Source organism: Hoplias malabaricus, chromosome 1 (assembly GCF_029633855.1).
Source record: "Hoplias malabaricus isolate fHopMal1 chromosome 1, fHopMal1.hap1, whole genome shotgun sequence".
Lineage (NCBI taxonomy): Eukaryota > Metazoa > Chordata > Actinopteri > Characiformes > Erythrinidae > Hoplias > Hoplias malabaricus.
In genome coordinates, this window is record NC_089800.1 from 9,678,690 (window position 1) to 9,706,353 (window position 27,664).

The window sequence follows — 27,664 nt, forward strand, 5'->3', positions numbered from 1 at the left end:
CGGGAGTAGCACTCGCTGCCTGAGGTGCTGTGTTGTACCGATATAAACTTGGTATCAATCGATTATAGATATTAGTTGTGTATCCGGTTATAAACATGTTCTACGGTTTCATACTTCAGGTCCGAAGATAAACGTCGTCGAATGTAAGACATTTTCATTTTATATGGTTGCGATTTCCAGGAAGTGGACATTGTAAAATCTGTTCGTAAGTGAAGTATTTAGCTACATACACTACGAGTAAACATTCCCATAATTACTAGTAAATTAAATTAGTATAACCTAAACGTAGGTCGGTCAAATTAGTGAAATGAATATGTTCTGTTCCCGCAGTAGGAGGTAATTTTGTTCTTTGTAGTTTCAGTTTTCTGTTTTTTCTTCTTACCGAGGTGGGTGTAGTTGACTAAACCTATGGTCTGTAGACTCCAGTAAAATTGAATTTCAATGATTCAACATACAAAAAACAGCTTAAATGGCCAGTATCTTGTATTTTCCATTTTATTCCACCCCCACCACGTACCAAAATACTTTCCAGCCAATTGTACCTTTAAGACAGATAGATACAAAACAGTAATTTCTTAAAACCCATTAAAATGTTTAATAATGTATTATTTCTGTGTAATCTTTAGCTGACAAAAGCACATAAAGATATTTTTAGCTTTTCCACTGACCAATGTAATTGTATATTGCAAATATAAAAATATACTGATAAAAGTTAAGACGGGGACATATTTACCACTGTCCTTTGTCACCTTTTGTTTTAATTACAGTTTTCATCATTTGAGAAATGAGGATACATATGAGGTTTTACAAGCTGAATTTTTGTCTGTTGTTGTTTGATACAAGACTTTAGCTGCTCTGAATTTTGTGCTTGCTGTTGTTTGATTCTCCTCTTTATGGTGTGCAGTAGGAGACAGATTTAGACCCAGGAAGGACAGTCAAGAACACACATGTCTACAGTGCCATGCTTTTGTAGCATGTGCAGAATCATGACTGCTTTGATTGTTTGATCTTTTTAAAGTTGCTGCAGGCTTCCACAAGAACTAACCATGGCGTCCTCGCTGCAGACATCTCTTTTAAGTTTAGGTGAGTCCATTTGTAGAAGACTGGCACGTTTCATTTAGCATTCAAGCCACAAATCAGAAGAAAATAGCTGTCTTGATTTTCAAAATAATTGATATTAAATATTTTAGTAAAACCTTTTAGTCGTACTTCTGATATTTTTATACTTTCTAGATGAAGCGTGTCAATTACGAAACAATAATACACCATATGCCTGATGTCCTTACTTCAGGGACCGAAGTAAAACAGCCGACCAAGGCTCATCTTGCAGCATCACAGAAACTCCTGGTGGAGTCTCTTTATAACCTGGACCCTCTGCTGGACTGTGTCCTGTCCGCCAGTCTTCTGTCTCAGGACAACTACCATGAGATAAAAGCGGAGAGGACCCCGCAAAACCGTGCCCGCAAACTGCTGGAGATTGTTCAGGCTCAGATGGACGACACTGAGGCCACTCATTTCCTGGAGTGTCTAAGAGAATGTAAGCAACACTACCCACGTCTGCGCAACTGGCTCTCCCCCAAAACAGGTACCAGGCAATTATTATATACCTTCATGTAAGGGTGGTCAATATGGCAGGCATTAATTAATATTTTTCAAAAGAAGACAGTGTAATGTATAAACATATTTTAGTTTTTAGTTTGCCCCAAGTTAAAAGAATAGACACAAATCAATGTACAATAACAATGTAAAATAGTACGATCCATTGTATTGTTACATTGTCACAGTTGCAAGTTATGATCATATTGCCCACCCCCACATCCATGTTTTAATTTTTAAAAGGAAAATGTACAAATATATCTATCTGTTAACCCTATATTTTTGCTATTTTACAGATATTCCCAGTGGACCTACAGGTTTGTGTCACTATACTAGGTGCTCTTAAGCCCTATTCGGACGGGATTAATTTTACCTGTGAATGTGGGTATTAAGTAATTATTATCTCAGTAGTTTTAATCCCGTCCAAACAGACCATTTCAGTGCACGCACAAATTTCAGGAAAGATTCCTGAAAAAATAAATAAGTAAAGATTTACCTACTGTAAAACAAGCAGTAAAATGGCTATATTAATACCGTCTGAATTGAAATATGAGTTTAATATTTCCATGATCCATATTTATACTGCTTCATACTGACATGAACAATATAAAACTGATATAGAACGACTAAAAAAGAAGTTTTCTCTTGTTTGTTTTACAAAAAGCCCTTTCTACAAATGTCCACGTGTTTTTTATCTCCTCATAAATGAGAGACAGGAACCTGAAGGAGTTTCACACGTTTTTCATTTCCCAATATTTTTTACAAAACGAAAATGCTTTGACCAGTCTGTTTCCATGTCCTAAACACCACAAATTAAGACAAAGGTGCTTTGGAGTGACTTAAAAGTCACATGAAATTTGATCTGGCCATTCAGACAGAGTCGCATTGCCACAGATTTGATTTGGAACAATGCTGAAGTTGCATTAGTAGTAGTTGCATTCTGTCGCTACCAGACAGCTTCCATACCGTGGAAAAACTACGTGTGACTTCATTCTGTGGATATTATCTTTTTACTTTTAAAGTGACTCAAAAATCTGAAAGGGTCATTGAAGGTACAGTATAACAGACTATTATATCCTGATGATTTTAATGTAGAATGTTTTTGCAGTGGCCCTGTGAACATAGCATTGGACATAATAGAATATTTAGAAATGGCGCATTTGACTTAATTAATTGGACATTACCTTTTTATTTTCAAAGTGTCTCAAAAATCTGACAGGCTCACTCAAGATACAATATAACAGACTATTCATATCCTAAATATGAAGAAATGTTACTGTAGATTTTTTGTTATTTCCCTGTGGACATAACATTGTATGTAAATGTGTGGGGAAATTTTGACAATTTAGAGATGTCCAATTAATTAAGCCAAATGCGTACTTTCTCCACACATTCTAATATGTCCAATGCTATGTTTATAGGGCAATTATATAAAAATTCCACAGTAAAATGTCTTTATCTTCAGGATATTAAGTTTGTTATATTGTATCTTCAATGAGCCTTTCAGATTTTTGAGACACTTTGAAAATAAAGAGATAATATCCACGGAAAGAAAGCCAAACGTGTAGTTTATCCACGGTATGGAAGTTGTCTTATTTTGCCATCTAGCGGCAACAGAATACAACTTCTGCATCATTTAAGGTGGAACGGGAAATACCGATTAAGAAACTGGCATAACCAACTTCAGCGTCGTCGATATGGATCGGATCTCAATACCACATATGAAAGTGGCCTAAATCTGATTTTAATTAGTCAGATTCAATGTGATTTGTGCTGTTCACACAGCCACAAAAATCAGTGTCACATATGACGAAACAGATCGGATTTGGGCTACTTTTACGTGCTGTGTGAATGTACCCTATTAGCCTCCATCAGGGTGCAAACTCTACAATGACAATTGGTGGTAGGGGTTGCGATATGGCCCTAAAATAATATCATGATATTTTAAGGTATTTTCATGATAACAATATCCATGGCGATATGACGAAACAATGAAAAATACTTTTATTAATTTCAAGAACACACAACTGCAACAAAAAGTGTTATATTAATATTAATTATTAAATATATATTAAAGTATTAAATGGTTTTATTTATTAAAATGTTTTATTTTACTATAAATGTAATTTCAATAATTCAGAGCCACTTTCCACCATACTTCACTGTGTCTAAACGACTCATGTAAAAACGTATGCCACATTATGGCCAATTGCATGATGTCGTTAGGTAGACATGTTAGAATATCATATCACAATACAAATTTTTTAAAATAGTTGTAAAAATTATGATGATATTATTGCAAACAATACGATACGGCACATGACATAACTTTTTCTTTAGGTCATAATGGGTAACCAGTACAGCGCAGGCGTGTGCTTCAATAAAAAGTCTTACAATACTTATAGTCTTGCTTGTTTACTTAGTAAACAACCTTTGTAGTCAGGGGTCACCAACAATATATTATAGAGCAAAATTACACAATGCTATGTGTAACTTAGTAATTAATTAGTTTTTGTTTATGTTGTGCAGAAAATCCAACCAGTCCACATAAAACAAACCTGGCTTCTTATTTTAATTCCCTGTTCTACCTTAAAAACAGATGAAGATAAGTTCAAAGCTCCTAAAAAAAAAAACACATCTGAAACCTGAAACCTGTTACACCACTGCACCATTTAAGGTAGAACGATAAAATTGAACAATCTAACAGCTCCTCCCATCTGTTATTTTCACCACGATTTCTTATCTTGTGCGAATGCACCATAAATATTACTGACATCTTGTGAAAAAATTCCATTACCCCAGCTCCACATGTAAAACTAATCCCACTGAAATAGGGCTTTACACAGGAATGTGTTAGACACTGATTTCAATGGTCTGCATACAATTGAATACATATTTTTTTAAATGTACCATTGCTACTATTTCTCCCTGTTTCCAGAGCGGCAGTTACAGGCCAATTTTTATTCTCTGTGTGGCTGTCTGAGCTCCTCTGTGCTACCCATTGCCCTGGCTCTTTTCTCAAGCAGCACCCTGACCCAATTTGAACTTGAGCGGGTTCAGGCAGCACCCACTCCCACCCAGCAGACTCAAACTCTGCTGACAATCTGCTTGACTAAAGGAGAGAATGCGTGCAGAAGCTTTTACGAAGCTCTGTACAACGAAGACCAGCAGTTAGCTGAGGATATGAATGGTAAGTCGCCTTCCTCTTTTACCCTCAACCAACAAAGTTTCAAAGGATATTTTTAAATAGCTTTAATTATAATAAATGTGAAAATATAACAGATTCCACGAAAAATAACCTAAAATTAAAAGTATGCAGAATTTGGAATTACTATTACGTTACACAAAAATGCTTTTAAAATGATTTGTTCACTTTATATTTAACATCGTCTTTTACCAGTTGCGAGTTTGGTGAAGGATCTGTCGCTGATCAGTGAATCTAAGACTTGCAGTGTTGCGATAGCAGTGGAGGAGACCAGAACAACAGCTGGACACCTGCCTTACTCAGGTAACCGTGTGCCCATATAATAAACTGTTCAACCACCTTTCTTACCCTATAGAGATTTTGCTGTATGATAAAGTCTCCTATTCTTTTGCTGTTCTCAGGATTACTAAGGCAGGTCAGTGAGCTGATGGGTGTGCCTGTTGGGGATGAAGCCAGGCTGAATGTATGTGAGCTAGGGTTGGCTTTGGGCCTGCCTAGGCAGATGGTCAGAGAGTGTCTCCTAGAAGGAGTAAGCATAGAGGACACATTTCAGCTGGAGGCTGTGGTTTCCCTCTTCATGGAGAAAACACAGGATGCTGATAGGCTCCTGAGTAGAATGAAACACATGGGCATTCAAAGTAGGTGGCCAACAGTAAAAGTCGGCCTGACAAAGGCCCTCAAAGTTTAAGCCTGGACTGAATAAGGATTTGTATGCAGATATTTGAAATACAATTACTTTTTTAAATCATCTGTAGGATTTCAGCTTTCCGTGAGGGGCTGTTTGTCCCTGAAGCTGCTACAAGAGGCTGAAGCCATCCTACGCAGCGGCAGTCACAGCCACTCACACACCTGGGACCATCTACATGATCAGGACCACCTACATGGCACGGACCATCTACACATGGGGGACTGCAGAGAGCAATGCCAGGTGTGGGCCATCTTTAGCTTCCTGCTGCAGGACTGTTTGGCAGAGGCTCTGGAGGTTTCTGATCCGAAGACCAGCGGCAGTAAAGGTGGGTGACAACGTCATGCTACTTGAAGTGGGTTTGTATTTATGGTGGTCCTCAAAAGGTTAATATGTTTTGCTCCATCACTTCATATTGCAAGCTGGGAGAGAGCAAGCTGTGAGACATTTGAGAACTTTGAGAAGCACTGTTTTAACTCATTTAAATACGATATCATGTCACTGTTAAGTGTTCAAGATGTTGAAATTCAAATATTCTCACGTCATAATTCATCATGATGAGGTTAATATATTAATTCCAAAATTACTTCGCCCAGGCCACAGCCTGACTGGAGTGCTGCAAAATCTGCAGGGCTCCGAGAGGGTGGAGATGGCTCTACTGCAGGAGCTGGAACAGTGTTGGAAGGAGGGAGGAGCAGAGAATTTGCTGCAGAGTATCAGAGTTCTGGCCCAAATCCTGAGGGACCTACACCCTTTTCAGAACAACCTCAAGCTTTCGGGACCTTCTGCTGATGGACTCTACACCTGCAAGTCCTGCAGGATCCAAAGGGTCACTTTTTTCCAGGGTATTTCTGCCAGGGTAATCCGGAAGGTTTTAAACAGTGTTGTTCCTTCTTCGTTGCAGCAAGATTTGCAGCCTAGAGCTCAACAGTACAGGGATATGTGCCTTCTTGTTGCACAACTGCTGAATACTATACAGCCTGAAAGGGGCACCAGTGACCTCACAGATGCACCTATTTCTAAAATCACCCAGCACATATGTCTTGCACTTTCACAACCAGCTTTCAGCTCTCAAGCCTTTGATGCAGGAATTAGGCACCGGTTACTCTCTCTGATAGAATTTAATCCTGTGCAACTATGCCTTGGCCCCCTGATGCAGCTGCACCAGGAGACCCTCTCAGACCTTCAGCGCTACCTTCAGCCAGGAGAGCACCACGGCTTCCGGTTTGACCTTCAGTCAGTTCAAATGCAAGGGCAGTCTCGGCTGCTGTCAGTCAACAGTGTCAGGGGGCCAGTTGCAATCGACAATGGTATGGAGGAGGACATTCGTTTTGTAACATCTGAGGAAACTTCCTTCCTGGTGAGGATCCGCTGTCTTGGCTATGATGAGGCGAAAGGGCACTTTGAGGTCAGCGAGCCAGTCTGTTTCTCCACCTCTCGTCTTGGGGAGGAAGGTCAGTACGCCATTCGCTGTCTTGAAGGGGAAGTTTTGGCACAGGAAGAAAACACAATGTGGATAAGAGAAGGGGGGAGCAGGTGGAGGGAAGATTTACAGACTGTGGCACAGAGACATTCCATCCAGCTCTACAATGAGGGCTGCCTCTTCAAGGTCACATCCTCAGTGACAGAGTGTGAGGTGAAGTTCATTTACAGGGGCAGAAGGCTGTGGGCCACAGCACAGAGAGGCTGTAAGGTGCTGTGAGATTGCTAATCATTAACTTTCAGGCGTGGATGCACCGAATTTATCCATTTATCTTAAATGCTGGCCACCATTAAGAACACTTGCACAAATACATATGCAGTAATTATTTTATATGAATCATATCAGAGGGCAGCACGGTGGCGCAGCAGGTAGTGTCACAGTCACACAGCTCCAGTTGTGGGTTCAAGTCCCGGTTTGGGTGACTGTTTGAGGAGTGGGGTGTGTTCTCCCTGTGTCTGCGTGGGTTTCCTCAAGGTGCTCAAAAAGTGCTCTAGTTTCCATGCACGGTCCAAAACCACACGTTGGTAGGTGGATTGGTGACTCAAAAAGTGTCCTTGTGTTCGTGTGTGTGTGTGTCGCCCTGTTAAAGGGTTGGCGCCCCCTCAGGGGTGTGTTCCTGCCTTGCGCCCAATGATTCCTGGTAGGCTCTGTGACCTTGAACTGGATAAGCAGTTACAGACAATGAATGAAGGAATGAATGAATCCTACCAATGTATACGTTTACAATGTTATGAGTTATAGGAGATGTGTTATTATTATACTTGTTTATTCTTCAGAAATGTTTGAAATGCTGCCATTATAGCAGATGTGCTTTTTACTATTATTAATATAATTTTATAATTATTATAGCATTTCTACTACTGTAATGATGAACTCACATAATATATATATATTTTTTTCAATTTATTGATGTGTACAATATTAAAACCTAAAACGGTAACTGTTGCTACATCTGTGTTTTCATTGGACATGAGCAGACAGCGCAAACCAGCCTTCTCCTTTCAGTTTGTTCACCTGTACAAACACAAGTAACATCACAGTCAACAATTAATTACACTTTCAATATTTTTAAGAACTCTAAAATTTTGGGTTTGGAACCCAGGCCATTATGACAATGCCATTTTGGCACAGATATGTACAACTGAATTTGAAGATCTTATGACATTTCCATGTTGTTTTCATGATATGTATAGCATGTGGAACATGGGTTTTTAGCAGAATGTGTGTACCATCATTCAGCCTAACCATTGAATCCAAATGGCAGGCACAGCTGAGAGATTTCAGCACCATAAATGTTGGAAAGCTCCAGATTGCATTAACACCTGATCCTGGTGTGTAATTATATAAGGCTTTTGCGTGTGTGTGTGTACGCGTGTGTGTGTATTAATGCCCTGCCTCTCTCCTACCTCTAAACTTTGTGGAGAAATTGCTCCAGCTGACCTTCTGCTGGGTGTGTCAGAGGGTTGTCCTCTCTCAGGTGCAAACAAATATGAACCCTGAGTTAGCTGTCCAGCAGCTGAAAAACAAAGCATAAATTTATAAGACAGGGATCATATAATGTGTCCTTGCTAAAAGCACTCCTGAGACAGTTTATTTGATGACTTTATGATCAGATGTCTTTGTAACTAATTTTGGCTGTAAAAAACGCAGACTCGCCTGTGTTAGGGCTTGTGGAGTGTGGAGGTATAGGAGAGATTGAAGGAGAGATGTTGAGGGAGGTACTCTGTTTTTGCTGCTCAATCAGCTCCAGCAGTTTTGCTCTGGCTGCTGCACTCTGTCTGTTCAGCTCTTGCAGCCTATCCTCCATCAACCTCACTGAGTCAGCTGCACCCACACACTGGATATATATAAAAATAAATAAAAACATAAATAAATAAAAACACACACACACATAACCAAATAAACACAGTTGTAATTAGGTCAACAGTGTCTTAGCTTCTAGTTTATTGCAATTCTAAACCGCTAAAATTATAAAGATGTTTGACTTCAGGCTGTATTCATACAAATTAGAATTAAGAATTTCACCTGCTGTTTTTGTTGCTGTCCAGTAGAGAGCGATGGTTGCCTTTCTTTAGTGCTGACTGTGGGCATCTTTTTGGCCACCGAAGCCCCAGTGGGAGAAGGACGACACGGACCTATTCGAGCTTGTATGATTGCGTTCTGCTTGGTCAAATCTGTGATCTCCCGCAGTATTGCATCCTGGGCTTGCGGGTCTAGCAGCTGGACTGGACGTGGCAAAATACTGTCAGGTAGACTGACAAAGGAGGATGGGGTGCAGCGAGCCTCAGAATCCTCCACCGTACCCACACTGGCTGAAGAACATGAACCTTTAAAGTGCAAAGAGCAGGAATATGCTACAAGACTTACACAAGAGCGTTTTTTCATGCCCTATATTCAGGATGTGACCATCTTTGAGAGTGTAGGGTCTTTTCACACTCAGATTGATGATTTGATTCAACTATGTTTTTAAGTATTTTACAAAATTTGGTGTAAAATGCATTGTATATTGTTCTTAAAAAAAAGGTATAAAAAATATCATCATATGTACTATCATTTTTAATCACTGAGATATGTTACTCAAATCTCCCACCTTCATTGCTATTTTAAATACCTTGTGTACTCTTCACCACACTCACCTGTGGGGGGTGTTCTGCTGTCTCTCTGGCGTGGAGGAGAGAGTAAAACAGCAGGACACTTTGAGGCCTGCTTCTGTAGGTGTGTTTCATCTGGCACAGGCTCAGCATCAACGCCTACAGACACACAGCCCATAACAGTTATTGGCTTCACCCCAAACGGAACACTCAGCTCTGCAATCCTCACTTGCATTTGCCCATGAAGACCACAAGGCCACAAGGTGTCCCATTTCTCATCTTGGCATTCCAAAGGAGTGCTCACAAGTGCCCTTTATGCATCCTTAATTCAGCATTTGGCAAGGCCCAAAGGAGGCCTCTTACCCAGAATTCAATGAGATGCTATTAAGGATCGAGCAAAGGGAATCGTTCACAGCCCCATGACAACATAGTCGTTGGTAGGTACGAGTTTAGGCATATATATATATATATATATATATATATATATACACACACACACACACACACAATCAAATGTTTGGACATGGCCACTCACTGAGGGTTTCCTTTGTTTTTGGCCATTTTCCACATATTGTGAATGCACAGTACCAGTCAAAATTCAGACATCATTCTTTGTTTTTTATTATTTTCTGCATTATAAATTAATACGGAAGACATTAAAACTATGAAGGAAGGCATATGGATTTATACAGTAAACAAAACAAACCAGAATGTTTAATACTTTAGATCCCCCATACTCAAATAGCGGCCTCTGGGTCTTTTTAGAGCCATTGGGCATCTATTTCTGGCCCGCGAGCTGTTTTGAAAAGTTTTTTATTTATTTATTTAGTTTTTATTATGATTTTTTTTTAATCGCGCTTCCCGCTCTTATTTTGAAATTGTGCACCGCGATCTCAAGACGAGGCTGGGGATTGCCTCCATGGCAACAATAAACAGCAGTAAAGCCCTCGGAAACGAGACAGTCACTCTCTCGCTCAGTAGCAGCAACACGTTTACCGACCGGAGCAATAATGACATGCCCGAAATTTGCCCCAAAAAGAAAACTGGCCAGCGAAAAACCGCCAGTTCCAGCTAGAATGGACAGAAAGATCTGCGTTCTTTCTACCAACGTCCAGTACTCGCCCCATGTGCTTAATATGTCAAGAAATTGTCGCGGCAATAAAAATGTGCAATGTGAAACGACACTATTTCAGCCAAGGTTCCAAACATTGGCCAAAGACACAAAAGACCTTTTCTCACATTAAGCTGAGAAATGTGAAATAGTTCTTGACACAGCGATGCATAGTTTGTTAAACAAAGCACAAGAAATGGGCTGCCTGAAGACTATTTGCTTTGGATCTTGAACATGGTTATGTTTGGTTTTATTTAGTTATTAATTGTAATTTATGCCCAAATGCAAATTATATTTTTATTTTAGGTAATATTTTTGTTTTGAATAAAAAGGGAATGTTATAAATCTTATACATTATATTGTTATGATAGGTTATCATACACGGTCCCAATAAATGGACCTTTGAGTCATTGAAAAAAAAATTGTGACCCCTCATCATTTTTATTTGAGTACCCCTGCTTTAGATTCTTCAAAGTAGTCACATTTTGTTTTGCTGACAGCTTCGCACACTCTTGGTGTTCTCTCAATCAGCTTCATGAGGTTGTCACCTGGAATGGTCTTCTGTGAACAGCTGTGGCCTCGTCAAGAGATAATATGTAGAATTGCTCGCCTTCTTATTGTGTTTGAGACCATAATTTGGGTTGTGCAATGGTAGGGCTGGTACACGGTTCTATACAGTGAATAGCCCTATTCCACCAATGACTAATGAGTGAAAAACTTTTTGACTGGTACTGTGTGTATGTATTTATATATATATATGATGAAGAGAGAGAGAGTGAAAGAGTGAGAGAGAGAGAGAGAGATTGAGATTAAGAGTGAGAGATTACTTGGCACAGCACCAGCTTCTGGCCCGAATTCTCGCTCTTCTCCACTTCCCAAATCTGCCAGCCCAAGAATAACCATGTCCACACGCTGTTCCAGTTCAGTTATCTGGTCTTGCAGATTCACCTGGTTAAAAACAACAATCTGGGCCTTAGTTGCACTAGTACTTGTATATTTTTACTTGTCAGTATTTTTTTACTGGTTTATTTAAATTTCTAAAACATAATCAATCCACAGCTCAATGACATAATATTTTCATATTCCAGGTTATTTATTTGGTAATAAAATAAATAAGATTTTTTTTTTAAACTGTTAATCATTAAAACAAAAACCTGTACTAAGCACAGAACTATTGAAATTATTAATTTGAGACACAAAACAATTAGATCATAAATGTGTAATGCAAATAGCAGACTTCGATAACCAATGAGAAAATAACTAACCTTTAGGGTGGTGCTCTCCTCTCTCAGTGAGAAACATTCAGCTGTTAGGGCATCAATTAAAGCTTTTTGTTCCCTCACTTCCACTTCCAGCCTCTTTCTCTCCTGGGCCTCTTTTTGAGCTTCCTCTTCTCTCTAAATGAAACATATCATTTGTAAAACTTGGACAAAAATGGACAAAAGGAACACTGTAAAACCAAAAACTGTAATAGTAATCACTTGAAATTTGTGGTGATAAATGAATAATAACTTTCCTCATTATTCCATTACAAATCAATTAGTGCTTAAGTTATCCCTTTAAGAAAGTGTGTAATTCCTCACTTGTCTAATATGACTGGCAATGCGTGCCAGAGTTGACACCAATGCCACAGAGAAGCCAGTAAGGCCACGATGCTGATTAAGTGGCTTCACTGAGCCAGGAGGCCCCTGTGGCTCCAGAAAGGCCAGCTCTGTCTCCACCTGACCCAGCATGTCCTGCAGCAGCTCCAGACTGGACTGGTTAGCACTCTGACAGCTGAACCCAGAGCCATCCGGTCCAGAGGCTCCAGAAGAGCGACCCCTATTGGTCCTGGAATACCTGTTTTTACCACCTAAATATATTTATTATGGATCAATAACAAACAAATAATGTGTTAATTGTCTGTTTAAAGCACTCCTTGCAGAATTTGGAAGACTGAAAAATAAATATTTGCATTCTCTTACAGCAAACTCTTAGTATGTCTGTCTTTAGCACAAACCTTTAGAGTGTGAACCCTCTCCTCATACTAGCATGCTGAGGTGTGTAATATAATCCACAAAGTTTTTCAACAATGTAAGAGTCATTCTACCTGAACGAGAGGAAACAGGTTCAGGATTGAGGACCTGAGTGACCACATTAGTGGACTGGCTTGTGTCTGACTGAGACTGCCTTGATTTTAAACGCTCCACAGCCACTGTTGCATTCAGAGCTTTTCAGAGAGGGCAAAGTGACACAGAATCATAAATACCCATTTTATTAATGCATACATTGACTGTAAAGTTTTCAGTTCAGCAAAGATGTATATGAATGAAAATGCTCTTACCTGCTTGACTCCCTGATTCTTCTGCATTGCATGGTGTCTTGGAAATGTTATGCTGTTGTCTCTGCTTTGTAATCCACTGAGGGGGCCTGGAAAACGTGATTATAATTAATTGGCTAGTGACCAATCTCTACCTCTCTGTATTCAACACGCTTTAATAAGACTGACAGCTCTTAGGACCTGGATGTTTCACTGGTGAAGCTGAGTGAGGTGTCCAAATCATACTCCCCATGCTCCTCTTCAGAGTCCTTCAATTCATTTAAAGCCTAAATATATGCAAAGACAAGTTACTTAGGAGAAATGTATGTCAATTTATTACCCTATATGTGTTTTAAGGGGTAAAAAAAAAAGCATGTATTATTTCTGACACTGCTTTTAGCACACATTACCCGCTGGTCCATCATTGACTGGCTAAGCAGAGAGAGTTGTGTAGGTGGATCTGGTTTCTGCAACACAGGCAGCTCTGAATCAGAGTCGCAGTCAGGTGCCATGGTAATATTAGGAAACCCTGCAAAAACACACACATCCATGGTCCTAATAAAGAACAGACTAACAATAACTAATTATCATGATTGAACAAATAAAGCAGTACCAGTCTGTCTGCGAGGGGCATCACCAAACAGATCTTTCACCACAGCCATGGCTCTGTCTGACCGTGCCAGAACATCTTGCAGCTGGCACTGATCTGAGAATACCTACATAAAGAAGATATTCATACAATAGTGCTTCAATCAAGTGGACAAGATAATGGGGCCATAATCGATCATGAAGAGCCCATTATCTTTGTCAAACAGAACAGTAAAACTATCACAGTAAGCATTATGCTGTATTGTAGATTATTGATCAGACTAATTACACATTTATTCATGAAAGTCACCACTAAGAAATATCTCTGGGGTTCTGATTATTGTTGAATGATGTGCAAGCTAAACAGTACCAAAAAGGAGAGATTCAGAGTACATCACATTAAAGAAAGGCAAGTTTTCCCATATGAATGCTTTCAAATGCCTGCGGACATATAGGTCTGCATAGCTTTAGGGTTTTCATGGTCAAACATTTATATATGAGATATACAGACAATAGTCAAATTAGTTTTCTTCCCTATGGGTCACTGTATATTTGTTAAGATTATCATTGCACTGGTAAAGCTTCATGTACCTCTCTGATGATCCTGAGTCTGGCCTGGTCTAATCCAGGAGGGCTGGCCAGCTGGGATTTTCTCTGCATTCGCTTCAATCCTTTCTCTCTCAGCTCCCACTGAGCCAAAGATTTGTTACGGGATCTGTGCATCTCATGTCGTCTGGACTGAGGTAACCAAAAACGAAGCAGTCAATCACACCTCAACAAAAACTGATAAAGATCTTTTTTTTTTTTTCAAAAATAATAGGATAATAATTTACCAGTTCCTCTGGAGTAGCTTTATGCACAGTGAGGTCATTAACAGTGCTCTGCAGAACAAAAAGGAGGAATACCAGAGTAAACAAAATATCTGACACTTTCTAAACACAAACTTTAAAGGATCAATTTCTTGAGGATTCCTTTTCTTGAGAATTGCTTAGAATTTTTGCAATAACAACAAGAACCAAGGACCATTATCCAACACCTATTCATTTATTAATATCTTATGGTGCTTTTCCATTGCATGTGTCCGACTCTACACGACTTGACATGACACGGCTTGACACGTTTAAAGATGATGATTATGAGATGAGATTGTGAGTATGATAAAAATAAATGTGAAAGCTGCTGTAAATTAAGAGATTTTATGTCTCTCTGGACAATCAGCACTCTGCAGGGTTTACACGTCACCATTTAGTACACACTCGGCACAGTTGTAACCTGGAGTGATTTATTTTTTTCACATATTAACTTCTGTAATTGAGTCCTGCTCCGGGTGACTGTCTGTGAGGAGTTCGGTGTGTTCTCTCCGTGTTTGCGTGGGTTTCCTCCAAAAACACACATTGGTAGGTGGATTGGCGACTCAAAAGTGTCCGTAGGTGTGCCTGTGTGTTGCCCTGTGAAGGACTGGCGCCCCCTCCAGGGTGTATTCCTGCTTTGTGCCCAATGATTCTCTGGACCCACTGCGACCCTGAACTGGATAAGCAGTTACAGATAATGAATTAATTAATTGCCTTTATTTAGGGTTTTGTCAGTCAAACCTATATTACTTGCAGCTGGTCCAAAAAGCAGAGGTTAGACTTTTGACTGGTACCCTGAAAATAGAAAGTATCTCACCTGTTCAATCACCCTTACAAAAGTGAGGTACAAAATACAATTGTATATTATGACATCAAATATGAAGTCAAATACTTTTAAATCCATATTGAAAACATACCTACTTTCCCAAGCATTTGTGTGTTTTTAGGATTCACAGAGTTATGGGATATACTGAGCTATCCTGACCTTTCATCCGTGATTTGCTTTGGAGGTTTGTTTGTCTTTTAATAGAAGTTTTTTTTATTTTTTTATGATCACTTTGGTTCACACTTATTGTCTTTAAAAGGTTTTAAAAGTAAAGCTGATTGTTCTCTAAACAGCTGCAGGGTGATAAACAAAAATTTGTACAGTATTCTTTCTATTAAAACCTAATAATAAACGGCAATAACAAACTGTGGTATAATTGCAATAATACAGTCGAGATTTGTGCTATAACGTGAGATATTGGCAGTGGTGTACAGATCTTCGGGGGAGAATCACAAGGAATGGACTGCTGCTAGGATCAGTGCTTCAAGAGCCACCACACACAGGGGTATCCAGGACATGGGCTACAACTATATATTCCTTGTGTCAAGCCACTCATGACTCTTGCTCGGTGGTCCAAAGTCTTTAGTAAATTTTGCATTTCAATTGTAAATCAATGTCCTGGAGTCTGAAGGAAGTGGAGAAGTACACAATGCAAGCTGCTTGGGATATAATGTGAAGTTTCCACAATCAGTTATGTGTTGGGGAGCCATGTCATCAGCTGGTGTCGGTCTACTGTGTTAACAGTCAGCACAGCCATCTAACAGGAGCACTTCATTCTTCTCTCTGCTGACAAGCTTTATGGAGACGAGGACTTCATTTTCTGGCAGGACTTATCCACACTGCCAAAAGTGCCAATACATGGTTTAATAACCACAGAATCACTGTGCTTGATTGGCCAGCAAACATGCCCAACCTAAACCCCATAAAGAATTTGCAGGGTATTGTCAAGAGGAAGATGAGAGACACCAGACCCAACAATGCAGACGGGCTGAAGGCCACTGTCAAAGCAAACTGGGCTTCAGTAAAACCTCAGCAGTGCCACAGATTGACTCCATGCCATGCTACGTTGATACAGTAATTCATGCAAAAGGAGCCCTGACCAATTATACTTTTTTAAATTATTTGTCTTATAGAATATTCTATTCTGAGATACTGACTTTGTTTTTCACTGTCTGTAAGCCATAATCTTCAAGAGATCACTATGTTTGTAACTAATCTATATAATATTTAAATGTCACTTTCTGAATTGAATAACTAAAATGAATTTCCTTTTTGACAATATTACAATTTATTAAGATGCACATGTATATAGCACTTACCACCCATTCTTTCTTGGTAGCAGACACTTTTTTAGTTCTCCCTGGACGACGGTTAAACCTCACAAACGACATCTGAACACAAACAACATACAACACATCTCCGTCAGCAGAACTGTGACCAGTGTAATGTTAGCTAGTTACCAACCGTTAAAGCTAGCTACCTTTTTAGGACATACCGCTAACTTACAGTCACTTGCGTTAGGATAATTAAACCGAGTTAACACAACTATACCTAAGAACGGTCAACAAACTCACAACATATAAAGCTGAAGTAAATTTCTCGTTAGACTTATCCGTTCCACCTGAAGAGGCTCAGCTGTTTTATGTAAACTGTCACACTATTTAACAGGAGGCCAACTTCAAATTCGTCAGTTATCGCTAAGTAACTTATCTAGGTTTAAACCTAACAGCACATAACCAATGAAAAAAAAGCAGTGTTTAGACCTCGCCTTGTGGAGAAAACAAAGCTGGAGGGTCGGTTGTAACTGTGTAACACTGAAAATATCAACAGATTTTTACAAGTACCGCCTTTTAGAGAAATATTCAAGATAAAAGTCCCTCACTGTCATCGATTAAATTAATAAAAACTCGAGTGTTCCTCATATTTACATATTAGTATTATTTTTCAGAAAAAAACTATATTGTTCAGGGTGCCTTGGATATAACTCTACCATTTTGTTTTAATTTATTACATGCAAATGAATGTGCAATTAATCCCAACTTAAATCTCGCCCACCTGCAGTTAAAAAGCATTTTTTAGTTAAGTGCACAAATATTAATTGCTGATTTTTATAAACAAAAAAATATATCGTGCAAAAATAATTTCATATAATATATTATGTTTTAATTTTCCCGGTTAAAGTCAGAGAGTGGATTGAAACGGTGTACTTCTGTGCTACGATTGGCTGGAGGGTTTAGCCTCTACGCTTTGATTGGCTTCTGGTTCACACACACACACACACACGAGTAATGTACACGGCCCTGACTGACACACTTTCCAGCTTTAAACATGAAGTTACTGAAGATATAGGCCTATGCCTGTAATTTAACGTTAATCACATTTATCCTTTTAACTATTTCCCCCACAAAAAATATAGATATATTCGCAGATCTCAAGACAACCAATCACAGCGCAGAAAGGGCGGGATTTTGTTCGAATACGGGTGCGTAAATAAACAACCTGTGTACCCCCCCACCACCTGTTTTTGCACATCTAGCGTGAGATACCCAAGACCACCAGATGGAGGCTCCTGAACTAAAGAAGCCTGCAAGGATTGACAAGGATTGGTCGTTAGCGCTGGCACACCGGGCAGAGAGTTGTAAAAAGTCCAAAATTGCTCGGGAAAAAAAGTGTTAAAGTAGTTGGCCACTGCGCAAGCGCTGCTGATTGAGGAGGTGAATACCTTCAGGAGCTGGGAGAGGATGAGAAAAGCCCTCAAAGCAAGGAGGAGGGGGGAACTCTTCAGCTTTCTTGGGGCAGATGACACTCTGAAAGAGGGGGGAAAGTCAGGAATGAGGCATTTGAAGGAATGAGCTTCTGGAGTGATTGAGTGAGACACCTCGCTGTTTTGAAGGGATGAACTTCGGTGGAGGTATAAGCGCACGGCTGAGGACAACTAGCTTTTCTTGAAAATAAAGGGATTTCGTGAGAAGTCGTGCGAGGGATGGATTACACGCAGAGCCAGTGTTGTTTTCGCCGTATCTCTGGGGAGGATATTTGAGAAGCGGAGGCTGTTTTTCAGACTGACTGCCTTCAAGCTTGGACTGGATTTGGTGCTCAACTTTGCCCCGGGTCTCTGCACTTTTTCTAACAGGCACATTAGATGATGGGACTTTTTCCCCACTTTTCTTTTGTTCCTTAGATTAAAACACCTCCAGTCCAGTCTCCTTGATTTTTCCTTATTCTAAAAACATCCATGCGTCTCAGCTCTTCATTCAAACTTCAGGGGAACTGTGGTGCGTGTTTGGGGAAGCGGTTGCGCACTCTTCGTGAATCTGTTCCCCTGACTTTCTCTGTCCAATGACAATTTTAAAGTTCTCGTCTCGCTCCAGCCCAGCAGACCTTCCTCTCTTAACCTCACTCATTTACAGAATTAGCCCTTTCTCTGGCCAGAAAGGGTCCCTTTTTTCTCGCAGAGTGTAGCTATCTTGTGAAAGCTGGTGGACAGATATGCAGCGCAGGGGTTTCTCCATGGAGCTGGCTGTGGTCTGGACACTGCTGACCAGTCTGAACGTGAAGGCGAGCGGGGAGTACTGTCACGGCTTTATGGATACTCAGGGCGCGTGGAGAGACGGCTTCCCGTGTCCGGAGCGCTTCGACGGCGCCGAGGCCATCATCTGCTGCGGCAAGTGTGAGCTGCGCTACTGCTGCTCCAGCTCCGAGGCGCGACTCGATCAGGGCCGCTGCGAGGAGGAGCTGCAGCCCGGACAGGGAACGGGACAGACGGGCAAAGATGACAAGAACACCGGCGCAGGTAAACTAGCTGCTGATAAAGAGAGCTGCTGGTAATATCACTTTTTTTAATGAAAAATAACACGTGGCCACATCTTAGTAAGACGTGGTAACAGAGTTGGCCACGACTTACTTAGGGCGTGGGCATGAGAAAGTTAGGTCTTGGCCACGACTTATTAAAGGGTTGGCACGAGATACTTAAGACTGTGAAGGGAATGAGACGGTTTTAATACGTTGTTGTAATTAATTATATGCAAATCATTGCATGAGAAATACTTAAGTCATTATGATAAGCACAACGTATATAAATAATATCCATTACATTTTAAAATGTGGGAAAGTGATAATTAAGTGTTTACAGTTACGTTACTGGCCTAAAGTGTGTGAACAAGATCACAAATAATTAATTATCGGAATGGCATAATTAGGTTTTTTTCAACCTGGTGAATTTGTAGCCACAAAATTGTAAAATGTAGGAACAGGAGTTTTTATCGTTAACACATGCCACACTTTTTTTATGTATAAGCACAAGGAGATATGTTCATGAACAATATTGTTTTACATTTTGGTGCCAGCCCAGAATTCCCATATCCCATTCCCATAGTGATGCCTTGTAATAGCCTATAAATTCTGTTTACACCATGAGTCATATGCCAGATGCAATGTAGGACCATGTTTTACATAAGTGGAATATTAATGCAATTTAATGTTAACCGTACACTGGAGGCCTTTGAACAGACTCTGAAAAGTCTTAAAAGAGAACGAGTTTTTATTCACAGACGTCAATGACTGGTGGTCCTGCAGTGTAACTATTTGAATGAGAAAATACTAAAGGCTTATAAGAGTGAGAGAGAAAAAGCCTGTACCAAACGGTCAAAGAGATTAGTGTGTGCCATGTCTCTTGCAAAACTATTTTATTATTTAATTCAGTCATTGGAAATTTGTCTGCGAAATTGCTTGGTACAGCTGTGTAGCTGTGTATAATATGCCCCCACTGGCATTACAGTGGGGGCATATTATACCATATATCAGCAGCATGTTATAACAATGACAATGCTATAATAGCTTGTTATTGTATGTTATTGCAGGTAATGGCACAGTATGCTTCATACAGTGTAGCATGTTACACATGGCGCCTTGTTATAACAGTAGTATGTAATAAGAGTGCTGTGTTACAGCATTAGTGCCACCATATAGCAGTGTCATGTTATAGCTCCACTTTAAAGTAGTGCCATACACAGCAGTCTTTTTATAGTAGTTTATATTAAATTGCCTGGGAACAGCAGTGCCATCTTACAGTAGTGTTATAACGCAATCCCATGTACCATGTTGTATAAGAGTGTTTAATATAGTAGTGGCATGCTACACTTGGGGCTTTTAATTAACTGACTGTGCCTAAATCCACCCCATGAGACATAAAATATAAAAGATTTAGCTGCTTGAACCTACTGTTCCTAAATTTGTTTACTGAAATTTATTAATCTTATAATTTATCATTTATATATCTATGATTTTGTAAAGCTGCCCTCATACTCAGTAATTAATTGGGAAAACATTCACCTGAGATCATATCAGTTTGGTTAAATTAACAATTTTTAAACAAATAGAAAACATTCAGCTCGTCAGTCAAAGATCTATGTTAAAGATCTATTATGTTCACAGGCGTTTGTATTGGTTATCACAGCTGACATTGGATTCATGGATGCCCTGTAAAAGAAAGCTTGCCACTTGGTTTACAAATGGCAGACTGTTCCTTTCTGTGGTTATAAATAACCCTGTTTGTTTTTGATGTAATATGCACGTTGCCCTGGCTGTCGCAGCATTGCTGTTGTAGCCCTGCTACTGACGCATCTCATACTGCCCCAAATCCCTCAAAACCCTTTAAAACCCTCCTCATTACCAGCATCACCACCACCTGAGGATCAGGTTTGGACTTGACCAGATCCCCATAGTCTTCTGCTGAAGCCTCATGAATACAACAACTCCTGACACACATCCCTCCCACTTTCTTGTTAGGCATCATTTAAAAAATCCCAAAAACACATTTTCAGTGGCGTACTTTATACAGCGGGAGCCCCAACAATAACTACTTTTCCATGAGATCTGGTCTGGTGGGCCATGTTTTCTGTGTGCTTATTGCACAGCAATTCTGGCAAACAGAAATGTTCACAAAAGACCTCATATTCACATTTTCTCAGCTCCCAACTCAATCGGCGTAGGAGTAGAGCTTGCCACAAACCTCATGGTCCAACAGTATGTCTTTAAACAAAGGGACTAGACTATTACAAAGTGAGGAATCAGTAAGGTAATGTGGAAAAATACTCAGCAATCACAGCAGACACCTTAATATTCTTGTAGGAATTTCAAAGAACTGAGCACAATTAATGTGACCTCCAAATTCAAGCCTATACAAACTTTGAGAAACCTGAGCTAGCAAGCTATCAATGCTAACTTCTCAAAGTCAGATATCAGTAAGAAAAAGAATATAAAAAGCACAGTGGGCAGCTTAATGTTTTCAAAAACTAGGCAAATCTCAAAAGTCTAAACCCTCAAAACTCTAACCTGGCTAAAACCTCACTCAGAAATTTGAGCTAGCAAGACTAGCAATGGTAACAGGGGTTGCAACATTAGCAAGAAGAAACAGAAGACAGCTGCAGTCTGCCCTGGGACAAACTCCTGCCCGAAACGCCTGGTCGCATTTGAACAAAAAATGTAACAGGTGTGCATGTTTTCAGATTACCTTTTAAGGAGATAGAAGAAGGCTATGAACAGCTAAGCTAACATCCTGGCACATCAGTGTAAAAAAAAAAAATCTTGCTTTTCAGATGAATTCCTGTTTAAGGTTACTGTCTCTTTGACTTATGCCAAAACCTGCTTAATAAAGTGCATATCCCAGAGAGCTAAGGCTTCAGCATCAACAACCACTGAACTATTCCAAGTCTCTCATTGTTATGGCTAGGCTTTACCTTAAAGCCTCATGGATTACGCTGACTGGAAAATGAGTAATTTCACTTGGGAGTAATACATCTATAGAGATCATGTTTAATATAACAGTATAACAAGTTGCCTATTGTTTTTCACATTTATCACTTTTATATTTAGAATGGGACTTTAAGGAAACAGAGCCTGGTCTCCATAAACTACCACACGCACAATCCGTATTTGTCAGAAAACCCCATGCACAGCTCTCTCGGGTCAAATGTCCCTGCTTTAAGGAGTATCCCGCTGTTTTAACAATAAGCACTGGAGGATGAACTCCATTCCCTCTGATGCACATGTTCCACTTTGAAACATAGACAGCAGATGAGTACAGTTAAGGCTACATAACTGAAGCTGATACCATAAATTATAAACAGTATTTAGAGGCGTACTAATTACACATTCAGTGTTGTACATGCGCATAGTGTTAGTTCACATAGTGCTACTTCACCTAGACAAATATTACATGTATGTAGTTAATCTGAACATTTGGAGAATTAGGAAACGTTTTAGTTTTGCACTGAAGTCAGGAGGCTAGGTCATTCCTATTTTCCCAAATACCTTACTTTGCTTACTGAAATTTCTAGCAAAATAGCACCAGAAATAGTTTCCAGTGTCCTGCGATTAACTTATAGGAATGGACTGTGCCACCTTAAGTACCATTCAATTACAATATTAGCTCAAGTGCCCACTTGGCATAGTAAGGTTTTGCTTATTTAATATTTATATTGACTTACTATGCCCGTTGGTGCATAAGTCAGTGTAAACATAGATAAATATATACTTCAGAAGCAGAAACTTACCCAGAATCACTGTGATCTGATGTGTCCATTTCGGCCAGGATGTCAAAACTACAAAATTTGTTTTGTTCTGTGAACAAATCAAATCGCTCTGCTTGCAAACTAGTTAGCAGAGGCTACAAGCATAGCAACAATTAAAAATGATGTAAAAGGTACTTCTATTTATATTTATTATATAATTTTTACAGAAAACTGTCCTTTTGCCATTGGCTATTTTGTAAAAGAAATCAGTTTAGGAGCATTTCAGAACTTATATGTGTGACAACACACAAAGGGCAATGAGGTCACAGCTGGTGGTGGAGGATTAGAGTTGATCAAAACACTGTTAATAACTGCTAATGAGGGCCCAGGCCCCCTGGGGCCACCATCAGTAGCACACCTCCTCACTCTCCCTCTTTGTGTCTCTTAATTTGGCTGTGTCCCGCTGGCCGGTGTGTGTTCTGTCCATCTGATCTGAGGATTCAGCTAAACTTCAAAGGTGTGACTGTGCAACCAAATACTTTCGCCTCTTTACTCCGTGGGGGTGGGACGGAACTCTCCTTTCACACCTTTGCTGTGCTGAGTTGTTTCAGATTATCACGGTTTCAGGCTACACACCACACTCTCCAAGGTATTGAGGGCAACATCACTGCTCTGTAATGCAGCTTATATTTCAGTATTATTTACGTATCAACCATTAAAGCACAATTGCAACAGGTGTACAGTGACAATGAAAACATAATTGCAACTAATGTGTTGGCAACGTAAAATAGCACAGCAGTGATTTTCCCAGGACACTCTAATGAAAGTTAGGCTCACTCCATATCTCAGACATTCAGTGTTATTTTCTGGTTCATTTTCAAACATCAACATTTCTTTCAGACACAGAACAGAAAACAATATTTTGAATTAAATATAGTTTGAATTAATATATGTTTAGAATATACAATTTAGTTTAATCAAATTTTATTTGGGGTGGCATGGTGGTGCAGCAGGTAGTGTCGCAGTCACACAGCTCCAGGGGCCTGGAGGTTGTGGGTTCGATTCCCTCTCCGGGTCACTGTCTGTGAGGAGTTGGTGTGTTCTCCCCGTGTCCGCGTGGGTTTCCTCCGGGTGCTCCGGTTTCCTCCCACAGTCCAAAAACACACGTTGGTAGGTGGATTGGCGACTCAAAAGTGTCTGTAGGTGTGAGTGTGTGAGTGAATGTGTGTGTGTCTGTGTTGCCCTGTGAAGGACTGGCGCCCCCTCCAGGGTGTATTCCCGCCTTGCGCCCAATGATTCCAGGTAGGCTCTGGACCCACCGCGACCCTGAATTGGATAAGTGGTTACAGATAATGAATGAATGAATGAAATTTTACTTGGAAATCTTGCTCTTAAAGCCCTGATCCATTTAAAAAACCAATTTTTCATCAATTTTCTTCTGTTAGATTTTAGTGGGCTTCACAAAATGTTGCTTATATGAGGTCAGATCTGCCAAAGAACTTTAGATTTAACAATATGTTTACGTCATTGTGCCACTGTGATTTGACAAGCCCTCGCAGTTCTGAGGTTTGAAACACTTAAACACTTTTAAAATAAATGAATATAGAAATATGTTCATTCATTAAATTAGTCATTGTTTGTAACCACTTATCCAATTCAGGGCCTCCCCACACACTCATCCAGAGCAGGGCCCGAACCCACAATCCCAAGCCCCTGGATCTGTGTGACATCAGCATTACCTGTTGCGCCACCATGTTGTCTTCTGAAAGACGTTTCTATCTTAAACACTAACATCACTATTTGTGTTCTCTCTCTCTACAGTGCCCATCTATGTCCCTTTCCTGATTGTGGGCTCAGTCTTTGTGGCATTTGTTTTGATTGGCTCCGTTGTTGCTGTGTGCTGCTGTCGCTGCCTGAGACCTAAACACGAGCTTGGGTCTGGGTCAGGAGGTTCAGGGGGCGGTTCAGGAGGACGTCTCCTGGAGACCATACCTATGATGGCCGGCACGTCTCGTGGTTCTTCCTCACGTCAGTCGAGCACTGCGACATCCTCCAGCTCCTCGGCTCCACCCACTGGCTCCATGGTTCCGCCTCCAGGGCCTCGCCCTGTGCCTGCCCCTCTGCTGCGGGCACAGGCCTCCTGCTGCCTGCCTCCAGACGCCAGCGTATTTGTCAACATGCCAACCAACTTCTCAGTGCTCAACTGCCAGCAGGCCACACAAATCCTGCCCCATCAAGGGCAGTTCCTGCACCCACAGTACATCGGCTATGCCCATCCTGTTTCTCCAGGACCAGCCTTTCTTGATCCAACACAAGGAGCCTACAGGCCACTACAGTCCCCTTTTCCACCTCCAACCAGTGTGGCCAGTGTGACCAGTGTAACCAGTGAGCAAAAGAACCCACCCGTGACTTTGTGAAAGCTCACTGTGTGCAGTGTGTCCATTTGTCTGGGCATTTCTATGATTTTAGACAATGGAAGCTATGCAATGAGGGCAATCAATGGAGAAAGCCAATTGGAGTCAGATGAGGGACACACAAACAAGCACGAGTCCTTTAGAGGCCTGGTCAGGGTCATGAGTGTGCAGTAAATGGAGGTCAGTGTGTGTCAATCTGTGTGTACACGTGTGTGTGTGTGTGTGTGTGTGTGTGTGTGTGAGCGTTCCAGGGTTTCTATGACAACAGTGTAGCCCTCAGGCCTGGACGCTGAATGCACCCATATCACTGAACAGCGCACAGCAAGTAGAAAGCCTAAATTAATGGAGGTCAATTGTGCGTTTATCTGTGCGGATGTGTGTTTCAGGGTTTCTACGACAACGCTGCAGCCTTCGGGCCTGGACGCTGAATGTGCACATATCACAATACAATGCACACTGAGGAGAATGTCCAAATAAATGGAGGTCAATTGGTGCCTGTGGCGCTGTGTTCCAGGGATTCAGTTACAGAACAGCAGCTCTTGAGCCTGAACACTGAATGCTCTCATATCACTAAATAGCACAGACCAAGGAGAAATTCTAATAAATGGAAGTCAATTAGTGTGTGTGTCTGTGTGGCTCTGTTCCAGGGCTCTTATGATCACATAAAAACACTGAGAGCAAAACATTAGAGCACACAAGAATTTGTGTATGTGTGTGTGTGTGTGTGAACAATAGTTGGAAATTTGGAATTACATTAACTTCTGGTAATAAGTTGACAACGTCCGATTTTTTTTTTGCAGAAAGAGAGATTATGTTTTTGCGTGTGTGTGTGTGTGTGTGAGAAAGTGTGTGTGTTCCAGCATAATTTGAGCACATAATAAATGTATGTTACAGGACTGTGCTTTTTAGTCCAAAGACATGCATGTCATTATGTTGGCAAAGTGGATGTGAGAATTACTTGTATTAAAGTAAACGCAGTGTACGTTCAGAGTGTGTATGTAGAACATTGTATATTGTGTTTTTAAGAGTGTGACGCTGTGTGTGTGCTCACATTGTGTAATGGGAGTTGCAGGTGGTGTGAGAGGTGTGTGATGTGAAAAGCAGCCCAGGCTCCCCTGTTGGACGTTTAAACTCTAATGAAGTGAGCACAACACATAGACTGTGACGCTCCACCCCCTGCCCATTGCCCTGAAACGCACACACACACCGCATGCCAAGCAGCACACTCAACGGAAAAACACTAAACACACTCACGGCCAGTGCCAAGGAACCTTAAAAGAAATGTACAGTGCTGTGCAAAAGTCAGAGGCCACCCTACATTTAGTTTTACTTCAACAGTCAAAAGAGTACAAAATATTCATTTTTCATGAGATACCTCAGAGGAGATTGCAGATAATCCACATGCCGGATGGGGGAAAAGTTTTACAAAACAGATGTTTCCTGAAATGATAAATATGAAAATATATAGAGAAAATGGGACTCCTCAAACCAAGGTCCATTTCCCTGATACTCAATACATAACATTTACATCTTTTAAGAAATTCAATCTCCAATATCGCTGTAGATCTGAAAAACTCTACGCGTGTTTGTCTCCATTGTGGTATCCATTCTTCCACTGTGAGATGAAGAGGTCCAAAAAGACTGAAGTTTCAAGAAGCCATTACTAAAAAAGGAAATATACGCAAAGAACAAAAACTGTAAATCAAAGAACCTGCTGGTATTCTCAGAACAATGGACTGACTGCTCCAGTACATACAATGTGGAGGTGTGAGAGCAGATTTCTTGGAAAACCTGAAAGCAATTTTTTTCCCCAAAAGAACGGAGCCTTTTGTTTGAAATCTATAGTATTCTGTTAAATATGTTTCCTGTTTTTTTCCCTGGAAATGAAATAAACGGAGGTCTCTGACTTTTAACAGTACTGCACAAATGTTAAAGCAAGCAGGTTTCAATGTGAATGAGAAAGGCTTTTGTGTGTGCGTGTGTTAAATTGCCTCAATGTAGCGGTGATCGGTGGTCTTCAGAAGGCAGCCGAGTTAATTATGCAGTAAAAACTGTCTGCCAACTGTTCCCCCTCACTAAGTCTCTCCTGTGAAAGAAGTGTGTGTGTTGTTAGCATTAGGTACACTGGAGTGGTACCAGAAGGTTCCAGTATATTTCAGTTCAAGTGGCTTTCTCTCAGCGCACTAAGAGTATGGTGGTGTAGCGGGGACCATGAGAGAAGGCATTCATTTTGCCATTAAACCACACTCCTCAATCTAAACACCAGATCTTTACCTACATATGTAACGGATAGTTTTCAAATGAAGGATTCGGATGTTTCTGTTCTGGGGATGGTAATGGTTTGGTTGAAATCTACACAGATTTCCCCTTTACTCCAAAAGGAGTCAAACAGCCCAGATATGTTTGGAGCAGGAGCTAGGACGCTAATGTTGCTAACAAAGATAACAGGTTAGCATAGGCACAAACATGCCTATATCAACAAGTATTTGCCTCAAACAGTTTTA

General features: G+C 40.5%; 3 protein-coding genes across 8 annotated transcripts; 2 read left to right on the forward strand and 1 right to left on the reverse strand.

Moving 5' to 3' along the window:
• Positions 1-3: 3 nt before the first annotated feature.
• Positions 4-7,840, forward strand: LOC136668528 (uncharacterized). The gene is made up of 9 exons (XM_066646103.1): positions 4-143; positions 1,019-1,083; positions 1,292-1,585; positions 1,893-1,913; positions 4,535-4,786; positions 4,997-5,104; positions 5,203-5,439; positions 5,557-5,814; positions 6,083-7,840. The coding sequence occupies exons 2-9, from the start codon at positions 1,047-1,049 to the stop codon at positions 7,186-7,188; spliced, it is 2,313 nt and encodes a 770-aa protein (XP_066502200.1). The 5' UTR covers positions 4-143; positions 1,019-1,046; the 3' UTR covers positions 7,189-7,840.
• Position 7,841: 1 nt separating this feature from the next.
• On the reverse strand, positions 7,842-17,074 carry spice1 (spindle and centriole associated protein 1). Of its 6 annotated transcripts, none has more exons than XM_066646116.1 (17): positions 16,999-17,074; positions 16,555-16,626; positions 14,392-14,439; positions 14,150-14,296; positions 13,584-13,686; positions 13,381-13,499; positions 13,172-13,257; positions 12,995-13,080; positions 12,761-12,880; positions 12,255-12,523; positions 11,937-12,068; positions 11,499-11,619; positions 9,606-9,719; positions 8,995-9,296; positions 8,626-8,806; positions 8,376-8,485; positions 7,842-7,983 (listed from the first exon to the last, which is right to left on the reverse strand). In XM_066646116.1, exons 2-17 carry the CDS (start codon positions 16,624-16,626, stop codon positions 7,930-7,932), a joined length of 2,064 nt encoding a protein of 687 aa, XP_066502213.1. In that variant the 5' UTR covers positions 16,999-17,074; the 3' UTR covers positions 7,842-7,929. The 6 variants fall into 6 exon arrangements, with proteins under 6 accessions (XP_066502213.1, XP_066502241.1, XP_066502223.1 ...); XM_066646144.1 differs by having other exon boundaries at positions 17,004-17,041; XM_066646126.1 differs by lacking the exon at positions 16,999-17,074 and adding an exon at positions 16,810-16,992.
• An 840-nt stretch (positions 17,075-17,914) lies between these two features.
• LOC136706543 (protein shisa-2) lies at positions 17,915-27,576 on the forward strand. Its single transcript, XM_066680166.1, has 2 exons — positions 17,915-19,028; positions 24,568-27,576. Exons 1-2 carry the CDS (start codon positions 18,725-18,727, stop codon positions 25,161-25,163), a joined length of 900 nt encoding a protein of 299 aa, XP_066536263.1. The 5' UTR covers positions 17,915-18,724; the 3' UTR covers positions 25,164-27,576.
• The last annotated feature ends 88 nt before the right edge of the window (positions 27,577-27,664 follow it).

Coding starts and splice junctions, on each gene's coding strand:
- spice1 (XM_066646116.1), bottom strand. CDS start 16,626: ATGTCGTTTGTGAGGTTTAACCGTCGTCCAGGGAGAACTAAAAAAGTG. Junction 13,258..13,380: donor AGTCAATGATGGACCAGCGG/GTAATGTGTGCT, acceptor GCATATATTTAG/GCTTTAAATGAATTGAAGGA. Junction 12,524..12,760: donor ACCTGTTTCCTCTCGTTCAG/GTAGAATGACTC, acceptor AAATATATTTAG/GTGGTAAAAACAGGTATTCC.
- LOC136668528 (XM_066646103.1), top strand. CDS start 1,047: ATGGCGTCCTCGCTGCAGACATCTCTTTTAAGTTTAG. Junction 1,084..1,291: donor GACATCTCTTTTAAGTTTAG/GTGAGTCCATTT, acceptor TCCTTACTTCAG/GGACCGAAGTAAAACAGCCG. Junction 4,787..4,996: donor GTTAGCTGAGGATATGAATG/GTAAGTCGCCTT, acceptor GTCTTTTACCAG/TTGCGAGTTTGGTGAAGGAT.
- LOC136706543 (XM_066680166.1), top strand. CDS start 18,725: ATGCAGCGCAGGGGTTTCTCCATGGAGCTGGCTGTGGTCTGGACACTG. Junction 19,029..24,567: donor TGACAAGAACACCGGCGCAG/GTAAACTAGCTG, acceptor CTCTCTCTACAG/TGCCCATCTATGTCCCTTTC.